The sequence below is a fragment of the Enoplosus armatus genome, chromosome 2, assembly GCF_043641665.1.
Source record: "Enoplosus armatus isolate fEnoArm2 chromosome 2, fEnoArm2.hap1, whole genome shotgun sequence".
Classification (NCBI taxonomy): domain Eukaryota; kingdom Metazoa; phylum Chordata; class Actinopteri; order Centrarchiformes; family Enoplosidae; genus Enoplosus; species Enoplosus armatus.
The window spans coordinates 7,901,908-7,919,357 of record NC_092181.1 but is presented as its reverse complement, the minus strand read 5'-3'; the positions used below and the strand labels follow the sequence as shown (position 1 = coordinate 7,919,357).

At 41.7% G+C, this 17,450-nt stretch overlaps 1 protein-coding gene across 2 annotated transcripts in view; it reads right to left on the bottom strand.

Moving 5' to 3' along the window:
- Positions 1-1,294: 1,294 nt before the first annotated feature.
- Positions 1,295-17,450, bottom strand: part of sorcs3a (sortilin related VPS10 domain containing receptor 3a) — a 179,942-nt gene continuing 163,786 nt past the window's right edge. For both annotated transcript variants that reach the window (XM_070925792.1, XM_070925801.1), the window contains 8 exons: positions 14,989-15,122; positions 13,521-13,644; positions 12,913-13,025; positions 6,690-6,821; positions 6,420-6,519; positions 4,214-4,319; positions 3,219-3,379; positions 1,295-1,353 (listed from right to left, as the gene is read on the bottom strand). In XM_070925792.1, coding sequence (XP_070781893.1) covers positions 1,295-1,353; positions 3,219-3,379; positions 4,214-4,319; positions 6,420-6,519; positions 6,690-6,821; positions 12,913-13,025; positions 13,521-13,644; positions 14,989-15,122 — 929 coding nt within the window. The remainder of the gene's footprint in view (positions 1,354-3,218; positions 3,380-4,213; positions 4,320-6,419; positions 6,520-6,689; positions 6,822-12,912; positions 13,026-13,520; positions 13,645-14,988; positions 15,123-17,450) is intronic.

The following is a 17,450-nucleotide window of genomic DNA, read 5'->3' as shown; positions in this document are numbered from 1 at the left end:
CATTACAGAGACATCAAATATTTTGGTATCAGCAATATCAGGTGGCAAACACCTTACACTGGGTGGTGGTCTCATAAATTTGTCAAGCACTGTATATTTATTTTTTTTTAAAATATATTTTGGAATGAATGTCGTCATGTTTCTCCCAACATGTCACTGGTAGCCACAGTATAACAAATGATTGAGCTTTTTCTTCTGAGGCCTAAGAGTCATTGTCTTGGAGTGTAGTGCAACGATGCCAGTGGCAACCTGCATTAACTGCAAATGGATGGCACAATTGTTTTGTTCAGATGGTTTAAAGACTGTCATCTATGTAAAAAAAAATAAATAAAAAAAAAAAACACCTGAATTTCTATTGTGTTTGTCTAATGAAAATATAAACGTACCGAACATGATCACGTTCATGTCGATCCTATTTCATTTCCAGGGAAAACGGCGCGGGGGGTTGGACTGTAGGAATGCCAATACAGCATTAACAGGTTAAACCCCTTTCCACGAGATACACGTCGCCCAACAGCAACTGAAGAAAATGAGAGCGAAACAGAAGCCTGGGCAAAAGTCGATTGGGCTCTTTTTTTTTTTTTTGATGACTAATTAGAAAAGAACTATTTACACACACTTGCTTATCTACAACACAGAAACTTGTGTCCTCAGTAAGAACATGCACGAGTCAAGGACATTAGCAAAACAAAGTTGATTTCTTTAAGTAATGTTTGACTTTTTAAACACACTTTCGAAAAAAACAAACAAAAAACAAAAAAAACGGACCATTTTGTCAGATCTTCTGTCGTCACCATGGTACTCAAGACTACGAGCATGTAGAAAGTAATAATATATATACATTTGACAAAACAGATGATAATATTGTACATTTCAATAATATTCCCTGTTTGATTGAAGACTCAGACATTATAGTCTATATATAGGCAGAAATGATTTTCAAAGCAAACTCCTTTTTTTTTCTTTTTTTTCTTTTACATAACTCCTCATAGCTTTTGACGAAAGATATTTCACTCCGCAAATGAATTTGTCGACATGTAGCTAATACATCCACAAAACTGAACACGTTTTGTCAGTAATTACAATGATCTCGTTGAGGAAATTTGACATTTGCTGCACGTGGATGTGGTTGAACGAGGCATCCGTGCAAGTCTGTATAAATGAGGTCCCTTTAGAAAACTATTAACATCAGTTGTGTGGAGAATTACAAAACAGAAAAAAAAAAAGAGAACCCCCCCCCCCCACGACACTGTAATACGTCGCCTCGCTGTACATAAACTGGTGCTCTCCGGCTTTACACGCTGGTACAGTTTGGTATCTCCCTTGTGCTCTCGCAGGCATTTCCAACTCCCCCTGAGCAGAAATAAGAGAAGAAACACAAGCCGAGAACAAAGAGAGTTAGCTTTAATGCCTGTAAAACAAATACCGTCTCTGATATAGACACCTCATGCTCATTTCTGAACTTCCAATGTGTTGTTTTATCAAAGGCTCTGAGCATGGACATTAGAGAACGATCCATTAGGAAAATGTCTTTTTTTTTTTTTTTTTTAGCTATGATGCCTTTTAGTTGAATAAATGGGCCCATGCAGAATTTTAACAGATAAGAGATAATATGTTAATATACGACTCCACGGTGCATAGTGCAAGAGTACTGTGAAACCAGTTCTATAATGTCTTCTGTGGCTCTGGAGCAGTTTCCTAAAGTCTGTGGTTACTTAGTTCCTAACCAGTGGGGTCACACAAGGGGTCACCAGACAAATCTAAGGGGTTGCAAGCTACTGAAGACAATCTGCTGCACCGAATTATGTTTTTTTTTTTTTTTTTGTGAATTATGAGATAATTTTACCTCTAAAACGTATACAGATAAAACAAGGTCACTCTTTGGATGAACGGGTCACAACCAGTAAACAAATGCAACCTGTGAAGAGGGGGTCGCAAGCAGACATTGCTTTATTTGAAGGGGTCACAAGCAAAAAAAAAAAAAGGTTGGGAACCACTGATTTAGACGGCGTCGTTTATTTAACCCCTCTGCGCAGATTTCTGACCATCCCTTTGTGAAACTGTCTCCTTCATGCAGTAATAGTTATTCAAATGAGTATTATTCTCACTATGGAATCATTTTCTTGATGAGTCAATTCATCGTTTGGTCTATAATGTGTCAGAATATAGAGAAAAATCACAATCTCCTAACTTCCAAGCTGACGTCTTCAAATTGCTCATCTAGCTTGACCAACTTTTTGAATTTTGAAGCTTGAACTCTTTAAGCTTTAAAACATGCCTCACTGACAAAATAGTTTTCTTTCAGTCGACTTACCGACTGACTGATCTGTCTCATGTCTTCCCTCCCTCTGGATGTCTTATTATTATATTGACCTATTCAGTATGAGCCACCAACCCCCCCTGTACTGCCGTCGAGTCCAGCTGCTACATGACTTATTTTGAACTGACAGAATCAGACTCTGTTGAGGATTACAGGATGTATGCGGAAGATAACAATGGACATTGAGCTGAATAAAAATGTTGAGCTGGAAATAAAGCAGAATACTGATGGCCTTGGTGCTTGAAGGCGTCCGCCACTGTGTGAGGCCTGTTTCCGCTCTCGACGGTTATTCTGAAATATTAACATCAGAACTCCGAAACTGGGAAATTACAGGAAATTACATCTGCCTGGTAAACTTCCTCTCAGAGCCAAATCAATCCAGGAACTGCGCTTGCACCAGATGACCTGGACTGTCCTTTTGTTGGTAAAGCTGCACAGCAGACCTGTGCATCGTGTAAGGTCATAGCGAGCAGTTTCCGTGCCAATTTGCTTTTTGACAAACTGCTGGCTTTGTGCTGGACTGAAATATTCTTTTTAAAAAAAAAAGTCATGTTGTGACCAAACAGTCAAGTGATTAAAGCCGCCACCGCCGGCCTATTGAAACACATTGATGTATTCATTGTTCTCATTGCTGCAAGCCTTGCTAGAATCTATTCTTTACTGTGTTAAAGCCCTTCCAGGACTGTCTCCTACTCTGCGTGCGGCGCTCTCTGAATAATAAAAAATGCTAAAAAGGAGGTTATGTCGCCAATTCTCTGTTTACAAAATAATTCAAATTCAACAACTGAAGTATGCCGAGTGGTAGACTTCTACTCCAGAACCAAAGAAACAAATCCTGTCACAGATCATCAGGAGACCAAAATCACTTTGATTCTGATTATGACGGCTCCTCGCTTACGTTTGACCCTGGCATCCAGCTCCTTCTCCATGAGCTCTTTGGAAGTGGAGAACTCACTCAGGGTGATTTTAGGCGTGCTGTCACCCTGGCCCACGGAGCCGATCATCTCCTGCTCCTTCTCCTGGTTCACCTCGGCATATATGTTGATCCAAGGTATTTTTCTGAAGGTTGTGCAAAAGAGGAGATGGACAAGTGAGCGGCGGAGCGGCGTTAGGAAACCTCTCCTGGGATGCAAACCTCTCGTGGGCAGCATTTTCCAGTGAAAAAATGAATCATTCCTAGAGTGAAATAATTCATTCATGATTCAACATTTTCTCTAGTCTGAAAGAAGTAACTTTGAATGACCAACTCTTGCTAAAAACCTAAAGGAAAGTTCTGTTTCCCAGTGCTTGGGGCGTGCCAGCTTTCACAGTTAACTTGGCTATAATTATACCTCTGTAACCAATTTATAGGCAAATTACAGTAACACTGGTATCTTTTCCATCTGCATTTATGGCACATAATATACATCTTTATTTAGTCACTATCCAATTTATTTCCAATTACTATTCATTTTGGTTATTAATTGCTCTGTTTTGTCAACTGTGAGCTTTCTTGAGAAATGCCCCCCTCTTTAGATTAATGGGAAAAATTTCATATCCATAATTAATGACAGCTTTTCCATTTCCCTCCGACTTTTCAAGAGAATCATTTTGAGTATGAATAATTTATTCAGCAAATAAGAGCCGAGGCACAGCAGCCGCATATTAAACCATTAAATGGTCGTTTTCTCTGCATTTTATCGCTGATTGGTGCGTGTGCCTCCTGCATTGGAACCCAGCTAGAAGTTTGTCCACAACATCTTTTGGGGGGGGGGGGGGGTTCCAAACATGACTGTGGCTGACTGGTCCAGACTGTACTCGCTTGGTATCATCAATAATAGATAATATGGTAATAGACGTATACTAGGGTTCTATATGATAATGCTGTATGTGCAGCGGGTGGAAGTGATGTACCTCTTGAATTTGTAGATGAGGAACACAGCGAGGCCCAGGAACACCACCGACAGGAGCATCAGCATGGCTGAGCTGCTGTGCCTGGGGTTGGAATCCACCAAGGGTGCTGTGGGAGCGGGAGAGAGGGACCGGTTGATGAGGCGGATGTGTCAGCAAACAGTGAGGTACATCACGTTGTCGGACACTCTGTATAGTGTTTTAGGACTAAATCTGGCTTATTTACATCCTAATGATGTGAATTCATGTGCACTGCCCCTGAGAATGAGTGAACTAAAGCTAAAATTAGTTAAATTAAGTTGCTAAAAACCCTGTATATAATCCTATAAAACTACAATTATTAATGAATAAAGTAAAGTTCTATTAAATTAAGATGTTCAAAGCCCTGTATATAATCCTATAAAACTATTATTATTAATGAATGAATTAAAGTTAAACAAATTAAGATGTTCAAAGCCCTGTATATAATCCTATAAAACTACAATTATTAATGAATAAAGTAAAGTTCTATTAAATTAAGATGTTAAAAGCCCTGTATATAATCCTATAAAACTATTATTATTAATGAATGAATTAAAGTTAAACAAATTAAGATGTTCAAAGCCCTGTATATAATCCTATAAAATCATTATTAATGAATAAAGTAAAGACGTTAACGTATTTTAGCTAGTTTAGCGTTTGGCTACATCTAGTACACATTCACATGTATTTGTATTAAGTATTTTTTTGGGTGGATACTGTGTCGCTGCTTGTTTGTTCTCATCATTGGTGTGTATTGTTCTTTAATGTGCACACTCGCTGATAATAAGTAAAGAAATGTAATTCTCTTATTTATATATATATATATATATATATATATATATACACACTATAAGTGCTGTGGCAGTTTAGCAGAAGAGTGGGCACGGTGTTTAAAACATCTTTGTCATCGGCTTCTATCAACATACAAACTGCAATCTCTCTCATTTTCCTGACTGCACATTCTCATCAACACCCACTCTGCTTCTGAAATTACAGAAAAACCACGTTTATTCGCCGGCAAATGAATTCCACTGCCGATTATGAGCACTGCGCGTATACATGACACACACAGTGCATTATCTCATGTCGTAAGTTGTGGTTGCGGGAAACAGATGTTTTGCTATTGCTGGGCAAAGAAGGTGACAGCAGCGGGATTTGAAACAGTTGCATGAATGCATGTACATTTTACCTCAAAAGGAGAAGCCGACCACACGAGCACTTAGCGTCACACATTGCATTTTTTTCCAACGTCACCGCGCTGCTCCCGAGCCCCTCGGCTCGGAGACGGCGGCGGCGCGCATGCCGGCTGACCTTTCCCAAGCAGCTTGAAGGCTTTTCAGACCTTTTCTTGGGAGGTGAAATATAAAGAGGGATCCAGCTGGGTACACCTCCAATGTCATTAGAGTGCAGCACAGCGCAGAACGTCACAGAGCAGCACATGCCAGGCTGTTAATACCTAGTACTTTGAGCTACAGACAACTCATGGCTGTGTGCCTCCAGAGACTGTGTGCCTAATGAAACCAGCCAAGCAATGAATACAATGTAAGATCTGTCCGGCGCTGGGACACGGGAGTTGTTGAGGCCTAAGCCAATGAAAAAAGTAGAGTTTTCCACGCCAGCCACATTATTTACAATCAGCGTGCCTCCATGAATCCAGCATTGATTTGATACTTCTAACAGCAATTTGTTTTTTGGCAGGAGGGCATTTTGAATTTCTCGAAACAAGCCCTCCATTTCCAGCGGTTACGAAAACTGCACAGTGTGGTCGACTCTTCAAGGAATTCTGTATTCTGCCCTTTAAATTGTACAGTGTTCTTTTCTCAAGGACTAAATAATCAACATAATTATGCTCAGTGTAACTCTCATTTTGTGGTTGGATGGCTATAAAAGAAATAGAACAGATGTTCAGCTTTTGATGGCAGGCATAAAAAGATCCCTTGTCTCAAGGAGCTCCACTTAAAATCAAACCCAGCCATACTCCCATGTGTTCTTTTGCCTGGGATGGAGGCAGACTGACAGGAATTTTAATTGGCGGACCAAAGGAAAATTCTTGTTGTCAACACATGGTTATATTTCTTGGCGTTTCAAAAATTGAAAAAAATATAGAAGAAGAAAAAAAAAAATAATGCCAGGGCACGATTGAATCACCTGTGCAAGTTAATATTGTGGTTGAGCAAATGTTACTTACCCAGCGTTAACTGCGTGTTGTACACGATCACTCTTACGCCAGGCTTGAGCTCGAACTCCACCAGATTTTGGTTCAGCGCGCTTACAATTATGTCAGATACCTGTTAAACACACACACACACACACACACACACACACACACACACACACACACAACGTGGTGTTTTACACCTTCGGTCGCCTTTTTAAAAAAATGTTTTATCTGTAGAGCAATCGATTTGCTTGGACGTCAACAATTCGCGACGTAAAATCCCATCACAGTTGCCCATACCTGCTCCAGCTCCTCCTCGCTCTTTTTCTTGCCCTCTGATTGGTTCTTGTGAGGTAACAGGAAGAGTTCAGCGGCCGTTGGAACTCCTGGGAACACGGCTACCAAGAGCTGCTCCTCCGGGAAGTCCGACACCTGTGACGAGGCAGAAATAATGCTTTCTTAGCTCCTTACGCTGCGGCAGCGGTTATCAGAAATAGCTTCATGGATTAGAAACACGTTTCAGGGTCTGCGCCAGTGAAATCAAACAATTACATCAGTTCAGTCAGCCAACTCGTGTGTGAATCCAATACATGCACAGCACTGGGGGTCAGAGCCTTGTCACTGAGCTCAGCACAGCGGTGGGGAGTGATGTTAATAACTTCCCCTCGACAGGAACGCAGACTCAAGTAACCGCCATAATCAAAAGGTGCATGGAGATATGCTGAGTGTAGCGGCGGACTGTCAGGCTGCAGTCTCTCCCCGCTGCAACAAAACAGGCTGTATACTGTATGCCTGACGGCTGTTGCCAAACAGCCAAGGATGAACATATGTATTGCAGTGTGTCTTAATCACATAGCACATTGCATTACAAGCAAACTCGATGTGCTTCACACTCAGAGATTGCAGGTTTCAGTATCATGTTCGGTGAAAAGTAACTTCTTTTTTTTTTTTGGAGAGCTTAATGACGTACTCAAACTCTCAGTCAAGATGTGATTGCCACTTAAGCTGGAAAAGCAGCAACGCTCCAGACGCTGGTGATCATCTTCAAGTAGCAGATTTATTTTTCACCCCCTTCATAAAGTTTTTGATGCCGTAATGGTATGCTTGTGTTTCTACGTGTAACGCAATGAATGTCTTTTTCACTTATTTCAATGATCTTTTTTTGTTCGTTTATGAACTTGAAACACATTCGGAGTGAATGCCTAAAGATGCAAACTAAAGAACACATAAATAAATAAATAGAAATAAAAACAATGTGTTGTGTGAAATATTGCTGCTTTGGCTAATTCTTCTTCCTCTTCAATGTTTTAAAGCTGAAACGCTCCACGAGAGAGAGAGAGAGAGAGAGAGAGAGAGAAGCAGGGAGATGGACAGAAAGTGTTGAATGCATAATGGCCTTCATGTGTAAGTTGGCAAATGTAATGTTATGTAATATTGTACAACATGCCCATGAAGTAGCGATGTGTCGGTCGTATATATATGTGTGTGTATGTGTGTATGTATATATATATATATATATATATATATACATACATACACACATATACAGTATATTGTACTTGTCTTTTTTTTTCTTTTGTTAATACTAAAATAAAGCCCTGCTGTTTTGTTTGGGGTGTGTGTTTAAATAAAGATTGAAAATGTCAATAGCTGTCTTTAATTTCTATGCTTAAGTTTTTGTAGGTGTTTCTATCTGCTTTGTGTAGCAAAGTGGTTCTACTAATTTATTGATATTAGAAAAGGTAATTTTTACTTTTGAATACTTCAGACAAAAAGGATGTATTGAATAATTTAAGTGATACACGTGTACACGTACAAATCACAAGTCAAAACAGCGCTAAATTTGGCTGGATTATAAAAGGTATAAGTGGCAAAATGAAGAGCCGTTCGGGAGCCGAAAGAGCCGGCTCTTCTCGGTGAGCTGAGCCAAACGATCCGGCTCACTAAAAAGAGCCGGAATTCCCATCACTACCATGAAGCCAGTGGGGGCCAGTCACGCCAGTTTAGCCCAAGCACCGACCTCCGGGTCTGAAAAGTGAAGCCAATGCAGAGGTGCCTCCAGCAGGGGGGGCGACTCCACTGGTTGCAAAGAAGATGTCCGACTGTATAGAAGGCGTTTAACTTGTTTATTCAAAAGAAAAAACTAAAGAGAACAATTTATTCAATGTTTTCTGGCTTCATCTCAATTTCCAAGGACGTCAGAAGCTTGTTTGTCTTTTGATTAAAAAAGAAAAAAAAAGGTGAAGCCAAACAAATGTTTCTGTTTGTGTTTCCAGAAAAGCATTTTTTAAGCTCTTAGCTCTTAACCAGTTTATACAAGCAAGGGAAGCAGGGCCACGGTGGTAATCACTCTTCATTTTAGAGCCTGTGATGTTTTCATGTTTTCTCAGTGGCCCGGGCGGACAATGGAGCGGGTACAGCCAAAGCACATCAATTATCAAGCACAGACATCACTTTCATTTGAGTGCCAAAGTAGTGGACACACGATAGCTGTGGGCAGTGCTTGCAATGAGAGAAGGGGTGGCAGAGGGGGAGATAAAAGTGAATAGGATGACATAAGGGGGGAATCAGATTGGGGTGGCAAGCAGGGCGGGAAATGAGATACTCAGCGAGGACGAGGTTACCTGCTGCAACGAAGCCGGGCTCAATTCGGTTTGATACAAAGATTCCACCAGTGCAATATTTTTGCGAGTCTATTTGAAGAAATACTATTTGAAGAAGGACTCAGCACAGGATTGACACCATATGCATGCAAGCCGAAAGGTATTTTCTCTAATTTAAATTCAATACGGATAAACCCCTTGAGATGTATGGTAATGGCAAATTCTATGTGATTTTTTAGTGTTCAGGCTCAACTTGCTGTCAAAATGTGTGCAGCCCTGCTAGCAGCTCTTTCAGGCTGTACTTAGCAGGCTAACATGTTGCTGTTCAGCGGGTTTAATGTTGACCATGGTCGTTAGCATGCTGACGTTCGCAAATTAGCACTAAACACTAAGTACGGCCGAGGCTGATGGGAATGTCGTTAGTTTTGCAGATATAAACCAACATACTGGACTAATAAACATGTTGACCTGATAATGGCACTAGATGAAAGGTGAAGGGGTCGCCAAACTGATTACAATCCCTCCTTTGGGAAACATGACACAAAATTTCATTTAAATCCATGCAACAGTTGTCGAGATATTTCAGTCTCAACTTTAGGATTCACCATCTGGGGACCAAGAATGTTTGTACAAAATGACATGGCAATCCATTTAATAGTTGTTGGGATATTTCAATCTCGACACTACAAACATGTTTTACTGATTGTAAGCTGATGTTTTGCTCTCACCTCAGAGGCTATAGAGTATAACACCGGAAACACACTGAAGTGGTGTATCAACCGTCCACCAGACAGACCGACACTGCCATCACACAGAGTCACACCATGAGGGTACCGTCACCAAAATCATTAGGATTCATTGTCCGGAAACCATGACTGTACGTTAACATTTTCTCTTTCCTTGGATTCTTGGAAACTTTAACCTGCTGCTGGTGCTAGATGAGAGGTGAGAGCAAGTCAATAGGATCCATTCTCTGAAGACCTTGAATATCTGTGAGCCAGATTGTTTCAATTGTTGTGAGGGGAGTCTCCTGTAACATAATATGCATTATAGCCATTTGAGAGTATGTTAATTATCAACACTACAATTTCTTACAAGTAGAAAGACCAAAGTATCACTTTACTGTGCGTGATCTGCCATGCATCAGTTGATGAGAAAGTATTTTGGTGCCTTTGGGGAAGCAATAAGGGGATGATAGCTTGATAGCTTGCATTAACCTTCAAGGAAAGCTATGGGGGAGTATGAACATTGTAAACGGTATGAGTTTGGAGCTGAGAAACGTTAAGGGAATGTGAGAGGGAGGCTGAAGATAGACAGAGTGGAATGAAATAACCTCCATTACTGAATGCGCATTCAGGACCAGTGGAGGCAGTGGCACCGAAATGAGCCCGGGTGAAGAGTGCAAAGTCATGACTTGAAAGATTCAGCAACAGGGCCACCCGGCACGGCACCTCAGTTAAATGGACCTTGACTTTAATTGCAAGTTGTTCCCTCTCTCATCTCCTATTTTATTGTTGGGGAGTTGTTTACTATGTTGAAAAGCCATCCGCTGTGGACTGGCCTCTGTCTCGAGCAAGAGTTCTCAACCATAACAAAACAGAGGAAAACTAACCCTTCCTGTCACCACTTGGACAATATGTTTGTCTGGAAATGAACTCTGTGTCAGCTCCAGCCCCATAAACAAATCTACAGCCCTTTCATACGGGTAGCAGCTGATATCAAGCTCCGGCATGCGAAAAGATGAAAACAAACAGCCACTATCCACAAGTGTAATAAATAATAAAACATATACTGGAACTGTCACCAGTTTCACCCAAATGTTCCATTATAATACTTCACTTTAAGGGAGACCCTGTATGGATGGTTATGTATTCTAACCCTAGCTCCAAGTATGCCATGGCGCCATAACAGAAAAGATAGACGTCTGTGCCGTGAACACACTGCTGTCAAGTAAAGGTAGTAATTCTGATGTAATGGAGGAGAAAAGTAGCTGAAGCAGACAGTGGTCTCACAGTATGCAGTGTTTAGGAGGACACGTTTTTAAGCTGTTACTGTAGTGCACTGTGATGTGCTAACATGGGAATAATTTGCTTTTTTTTTTATTTCTGGGCCACTAATAAGCCCTCATTTCTTCCTGTCTCTGTACATTTTATGAATTAGTCGTTAATTTGGGGGGGGGGGGGGGGTATTTCATTAAAAGGTAGATTGACAGTCTTTCACGTCTATCTTAAAGGATCGATCAGGTGCCCACATGAAGGACCCTGAAGAGATCCATTCCCGAATAGGTTTCAATGTAAGTGAACTGGGAGGAAATCCACAGTCTTCTGTGTAAAAATGCATTCCAAAGTTGTTGTTGTTGTTGTTGTTTCTCTTCGGGGGCCTGGAGGATGAACAAAATATGAATTGGAATGATAAAGTTGATAAGGACCTTCAACCTCTTGTCGAGTTATTATCATTTTAGATTACACTAAGCTTTGTAGTGGCTTTATGAACTGAACTGTGTGCGCCACTAAACTCCCACTCCAGCGAACCTGGAGCCTTGAGGCCCAATGAGGGTCTCCCAAGGCAGCTGACCTGGTCTGTGATCCGCCCTTGATTTTCATCCTGCTGTCAAGTGGAAAATAACTTGCCAAGCTACCAGCTCTTGATCAAATTCACTTTACAAATGAAGCAGAGAACATGAGCAAATTAAAGTAGGAAACGATGCTGCTGTCTTCTGCAGTAACGTGAGCAATGCAGCCCTGAGGCAAATGGTAACATGTTGTCATACAAAAAAAAAGCAAACACAGATACAACCGGTGGCGGTTCACCAAAGAAATTCCTGGCACCAGTGCATGTACTGTCGCCCCAGTCAGTGATTACAATGAGAGTATAAATTTTCGGCACGTGCGCGTCATTTCCTCCACACAGTGAAAGAGTTTAACTGTGACTGAACTAACACTCAGAACATGCCAGTCTCTGTGATTAGTGAATTACATAAGCCTTTAATAGCTTGAGAACGCATCAATAACCCTGCTGGTTCATTTAAGAGTGAAATTTACACCCTCAGCCGAGTGAGTTCAAACACAAACACAACCAGTGTGTCTACAGGGCTGTTAATATCGATTCGGTCTAAATAATTTAGCAGAAACTCGCTTCTGTTCTTGATGGAGCAATATATTTCTGATTAAAAAGTGTCAAAAGGAAAAACAATTATCGGCAAATTATTTATTTTAATGACATCGCAGTCCAAGAAAAGGGAAGTCAATCGGCTCAGAAGCCGGGGGGCCTGAGTCTGGGTTATCCGGGTTATTCATGAGATCCCCTCCACCCAACACCCCCCCGCCCAAAAGCACCCACCTGCAGCTCTAACGCTCAATATGCTGGAAAGATGGCCAAGAGCGCGGCACAACCAAATGCAGTCCGCTATTCATGAGCTGTGAATGGGGAGAGGAGTAGCACTTAACAATGATGGGTGAGCTTCCCACATACACGCTGAGAGCACTTGCACCCCCCCCCCTACATTCAAGTACGCTCACACACACACACACACACACACACACACATTAGACACGCGTATCATCACTCGCGGGTCCCTAACAAGCCCCCATGCTTGAGGTTCTGAGATCATTTTATTGGTGACTTTTAAAATTAAGGAATCAGCACTCGGGAAGCCGTCTTGGGAGAGAGGGAAAGCAGAGGCGTCTTCATACCTGTCTGATGATGGATCACAGGGTGGCCCGAGGGCGTTCTCTTGCCGCACCAATGGGCCCGGAGTATTGGGCAAGGTAATAAGGGTGTAGGAAATAATTGAGAAATAGCAGGGTGAGAGAAAAAGTAGGAGATAAAACAAAAGACAAGAAAGGAAAGGAGCTGAAGAACAGACAGAAGGATGGAAGGAACCGAGTGGGAAGGACAGCGAAAAAATGAAAATCACTCACTTGGAGCAGAGCCTTCTTAATTACTCTCCCCACATCCTGTCTCCACTCGGTTATGTCGGGGTTGAACTCGTCCAGATTAGGGGAGAAAGATAAAAGTAGAGATTTGAAGAATTCTGTTGAGGAGAGTCGGGGGAGAATCAGCCATTAATTCACCCGGATCCGGGGGCATTATTCTCAGGGAGCCGTGCCAACTGTCATTTTGCTCAAGTTGAGCTTCAGGTAGTTAACACTTGATGAAAAGAAGAGGGTTTCTCATATCCCCTGCACTTCCCTTTGGCTACATGTACCAGATGCACTTCTAGATAATTAGAAAATGTCACAGCTTCACGCCAGCCCATCCACTGGTAATAAATCATTGCATTTTACAGACACTTGCTGCGAGATTACTTCATTTCAAATAAAGACATATTTCTCAGAGGTTCTAACAGTAATGCAATATATTTTAGTCAAGTAGGAGGTTTTATTACATTTGACTAAAATGATGTATTCTCAAGTATTTTACTGCTTTCCATAAAACTGCATTTTTTGGAACATATTAAAAGCTCAAAAGATGCCAGCAGTACAGACTTGTTAACTGTTGTTATGAGCTCCAGGAAACAGATACTGACCTCTGACCGCTACGGTCTTGGTATCCTGCAGTATGGTGTTGGCTGCAGCCACTTGGACCGTGATGGTGTGCATTCCCTCGTTGGAGAAGGTGTATGAGATGCTCCCGTCCAGCGTTATCACGGGCTGCGGGTACAGGTTGCAAAATAACGTCACGCTTCGCAAGCACGTGGCACGACTCCTCTTGCGGGACACAGTGCTTTTATTCAACAGACAGTTTCTATCTTGCCTTCATCGGGGTGGTGTCCGAGGAAGACTCTGGTGTCATTATCCATCAGTGGTGTGACTTAAGGAGCATCGAAAAAGATTTGTTTGAGAGCAACAGAAAGTTTAAAGTTGGGATCGTGTCATGGTCAACCGTAGACTGACTTCAAAATGAGTTAGGGTCATCCATTAGTATTAAAGGATGGCAGAGATGTAAAAATACTGCTTTTTAGCCATGCTAGCAGCACCGCTCTAGGGGTGGCAATGTCAGTCACTGTGGTCCAGACTGAAATATCTCAACAACCATTTATTGGATTGGACGAATACTTTTTAAAAACCTTTATTTATTCAGGGAAGTTTCACTAAGAGCCCGGCTCTCGTACACATCTAGCGCCATCGTCAGGTCAAAATGTGTAATTGTATAATAATACTTTCTACTAACGGCATTCCCATCAGCCTCAGCAGAACTTTGTGATAGCTAGCAAATGCTAGCATGCTGACATGCTAAACAAAGGTGGTGAGCATGGTAATGAGCAGCATGTTAGCATTGTCGTTGGGAATATGTTTGCGTGTAAGATGCAAGCTATTTAGGTCAAAGCACTGCCGTGTCTAAGTAGCCTACAGCATCGCACAGAGCTGCTAGCTGGCCGAAGACCCGTACAGTGCGAATAAAAAGAGAATCCGACCGCACCAGGCTACGTAATCTAATCTACATCTCTGCCGTGGTCGCTTTAAATGTTGCTGCCGCAAGGAATTGTGGGGCGGCATAATCTCCTTTCCTTTAGTAAAGTATGGTTCAGTGTAGCCTATGCCAAAGGAGATAAGAAAGGAAGCTCTGAGGCACCTTTCCTTAGCACCGAGAGAATTCGACCAGCTCTTAACATGGCAACTTGGATACCTCTGTGTCGTTTCACTGAGTTAGGAACCTTCTGAAGCCAAAAAGACTATTCGACCGCAGCCTCAGTCTTGATGAAAGATGAGTTGTGATCTTTAAGTCACATGACTGGTTGAGGCCATCACCCTGATGAAGTCAAAATAGTGGTTTTGTGGAAAAACCCATTTCAGTTTTGATGGACTTTCGTCGAAGCTCACACTGGTCTGTACCTCACTGTGTGTATGTTCTCAAAGTCAGGTACACTGTTTTACCTGCTGACAATGGTTAGCTTTTATATACAGTATATGAATTTGACTTACACAGATCAAAGTTAACATGCAAGTGAAACTGAAATGTGTATTAATGAGTCTTGGAAGTCCTGGAAGAATTACCTCAGTATTGTTTCCTAGCCACCAGAAGTAAGTGACTGTACGTGAGTGGCTGGGTAAGACCGCCGCTGTGATGTTCACCTCCTTGTTCCTTATGACCACGAAGGGAGCGAGAAGCTGGACATGCTCCACCGCACCTACGAGAGAAACGCCGCCGAGGAGTTGATATTATGCATGGCTGCTTCTAATGAGGCACACTTGAGAGTGTGCTTTTCATTCAGATAAGAGAAGAAAAAAAAAAGAAAAGCCATTCGGCAAGATCACAAAATCCGAAGTACACGCTTGTGTCAGGGAGAGAAATGCTCCAAAACACCATCACCTTTCTGTGACAGTTTAGCGTGCTCAGGTTCTCTCTCCCTGCACCCCCAGGTGAAATGATAAACAGTCCAAAGGTGTGACTGTGCTCATCTGAATGTTAGACCTGTGAAAAACTGACAACCCGTCTAGGGTGTGTCCTCGCCTTTCGTCTAGTGCATTCTGGGATAGGATCTACCCGCATACCCCGAACAGAACGAGTGAATGAGACAAACGGATGGTTGGATGGGTGCAAACATTTTGGGAACGAATATAGTATAAACTCCCAGAGACGATTTACTCGTAGACTGGGACTCTCAAGTTGCTGCCGACTGTGCATTAATATGAAATGATGGATGCAAATCCTTTCAAAAATCTAAAACGTATGGCCTCTCGCTGTGTAGCCGTTTCGATGCGACTTCACAAAAACGCGGGACTGTAAACTTCTCATTCACTGTGAGAGATTATCGCCACTGGCCAAATTAGACAGTTGGGGGACTTTTTATGTAATCTGAAACTGGATAAGAGTGAATTCAGAAAATAAAACGCGGTAATAAACAAACACTAAATCATACTGTAATGGAATTGTTCTTACAGTTTAGTTTTTTTTCCGTCCTACAATAAATGCAAAGTGAGTTAGACAGATTTTCCCAATTAGACTGTCTGAGCCTCTTGCTGGCAGGTGCACAGAGACAAGGTAATTGCCTGATAGAGAAGACACAGTATATGGTGAGCCATTATAACAATGCGACTGTTATAGCATACGTTTGCTGTGACTTTCCTTTGTCTCAGATTCTTTGTGTTGTTTGTTTTGGCTCTGTTATCAAATCCATCAAGTTGTGACAGTACAATTATTATTAATCACAATGAGAACTGGCAGTGTGTTTTGTTTTTAATCGTATCCTCATATATTGGAGAGAAAATAGTCCTCAAATGGAACACTTTCTCTCTCATTTTTCATTCCGCCTGTTGGGTTTTTTTTTTTTTTTTTTGAACAAATGACAGCAGCCATTGCTTTCTCAGGCGGGTGAAGCAAGGTTTCTAAATAGAAAAATCAAAACAAAATTTTGGTTTTTATACACTGATGGGATAATCAACAGTTGTGTTCCCTACCATCACCCAACGACAAAATACAGATCGTAAATTACATTTTTAATTGGGACAAAGTCTCCTACCGAAATAACCTGCTTTACAATCCTGAACTCTTGGCAGCTGTAGGGGAGGGGGGACCCTGACCAGTCTGTTTGATCACATGTTCTTTGTCAGTAGCCAACCCTCCGGTTACGGTACCGGTGCTTGGAGCGGCCAAAGAAAGACATGTAGTTCACCAATAATTTCTCACATTTCATACATATACATATTGTATATTGCATTGTAATATATGGACACATCTGAGATGTGGGCGGCGACTCAGAGGTCTGCAACCAGGCTGAACTCAAGCTGTTTTGTGCTTCAAGTCTTAGCCATGGCCATGATCTTTCCCTAACCTTGTGCTCTGAGTAGCCGAAACCATAAAAAACGGAACTAAAAATTGTTCTTTAGCTGACATTGCATGGAAAAACAAATGGACCAAGTTGTGCAGATACCGTTAGTATGAACATTTTTAAAATAAAAAAAAACATGACAACATCACATTTCTCTCAAACGCTTGTTTGCTGTGGTAATTTCGCAGTACGTAAACATAATTTATCCTGACTATTAGATTATTCGCTAACACATCGGATGGATCGCCAAACAGTTGACTGGAGGAATTTAAAATTAAAAGGTGGTCAAAAGATTTTCTGACATTGGCAGTATGAAGTGGTGACAGAAAACAAAAATCCCTTTCGTTAAGAGGTCCTTGCGGGCCTGTAACTAAGGTGATGGCACCAAAAAAAAAAAAATCCCATTCTGAACACTGAAAACATGTTGACGCCATCATGTATTTTTGACATGATACCTTCTGGGTAATGCTGCCAACCTCCCCACTAAGAACCTAATAGGACCTGACAGGGGTCTAGGTTGCTTTACACTAATCTCAGGGATGACGTTTCCCGCTGCGGACAGATGTAATACACTACTTTCATGGAAGAACTCCAACGAAAGTGCAATGCGGCGGTCTGGGGTGTTCGTCTCGTCGAGGCTTCTGTTGGCTCTCATCCTCTTTAACCAGAACTAATCTTTATCCCCAC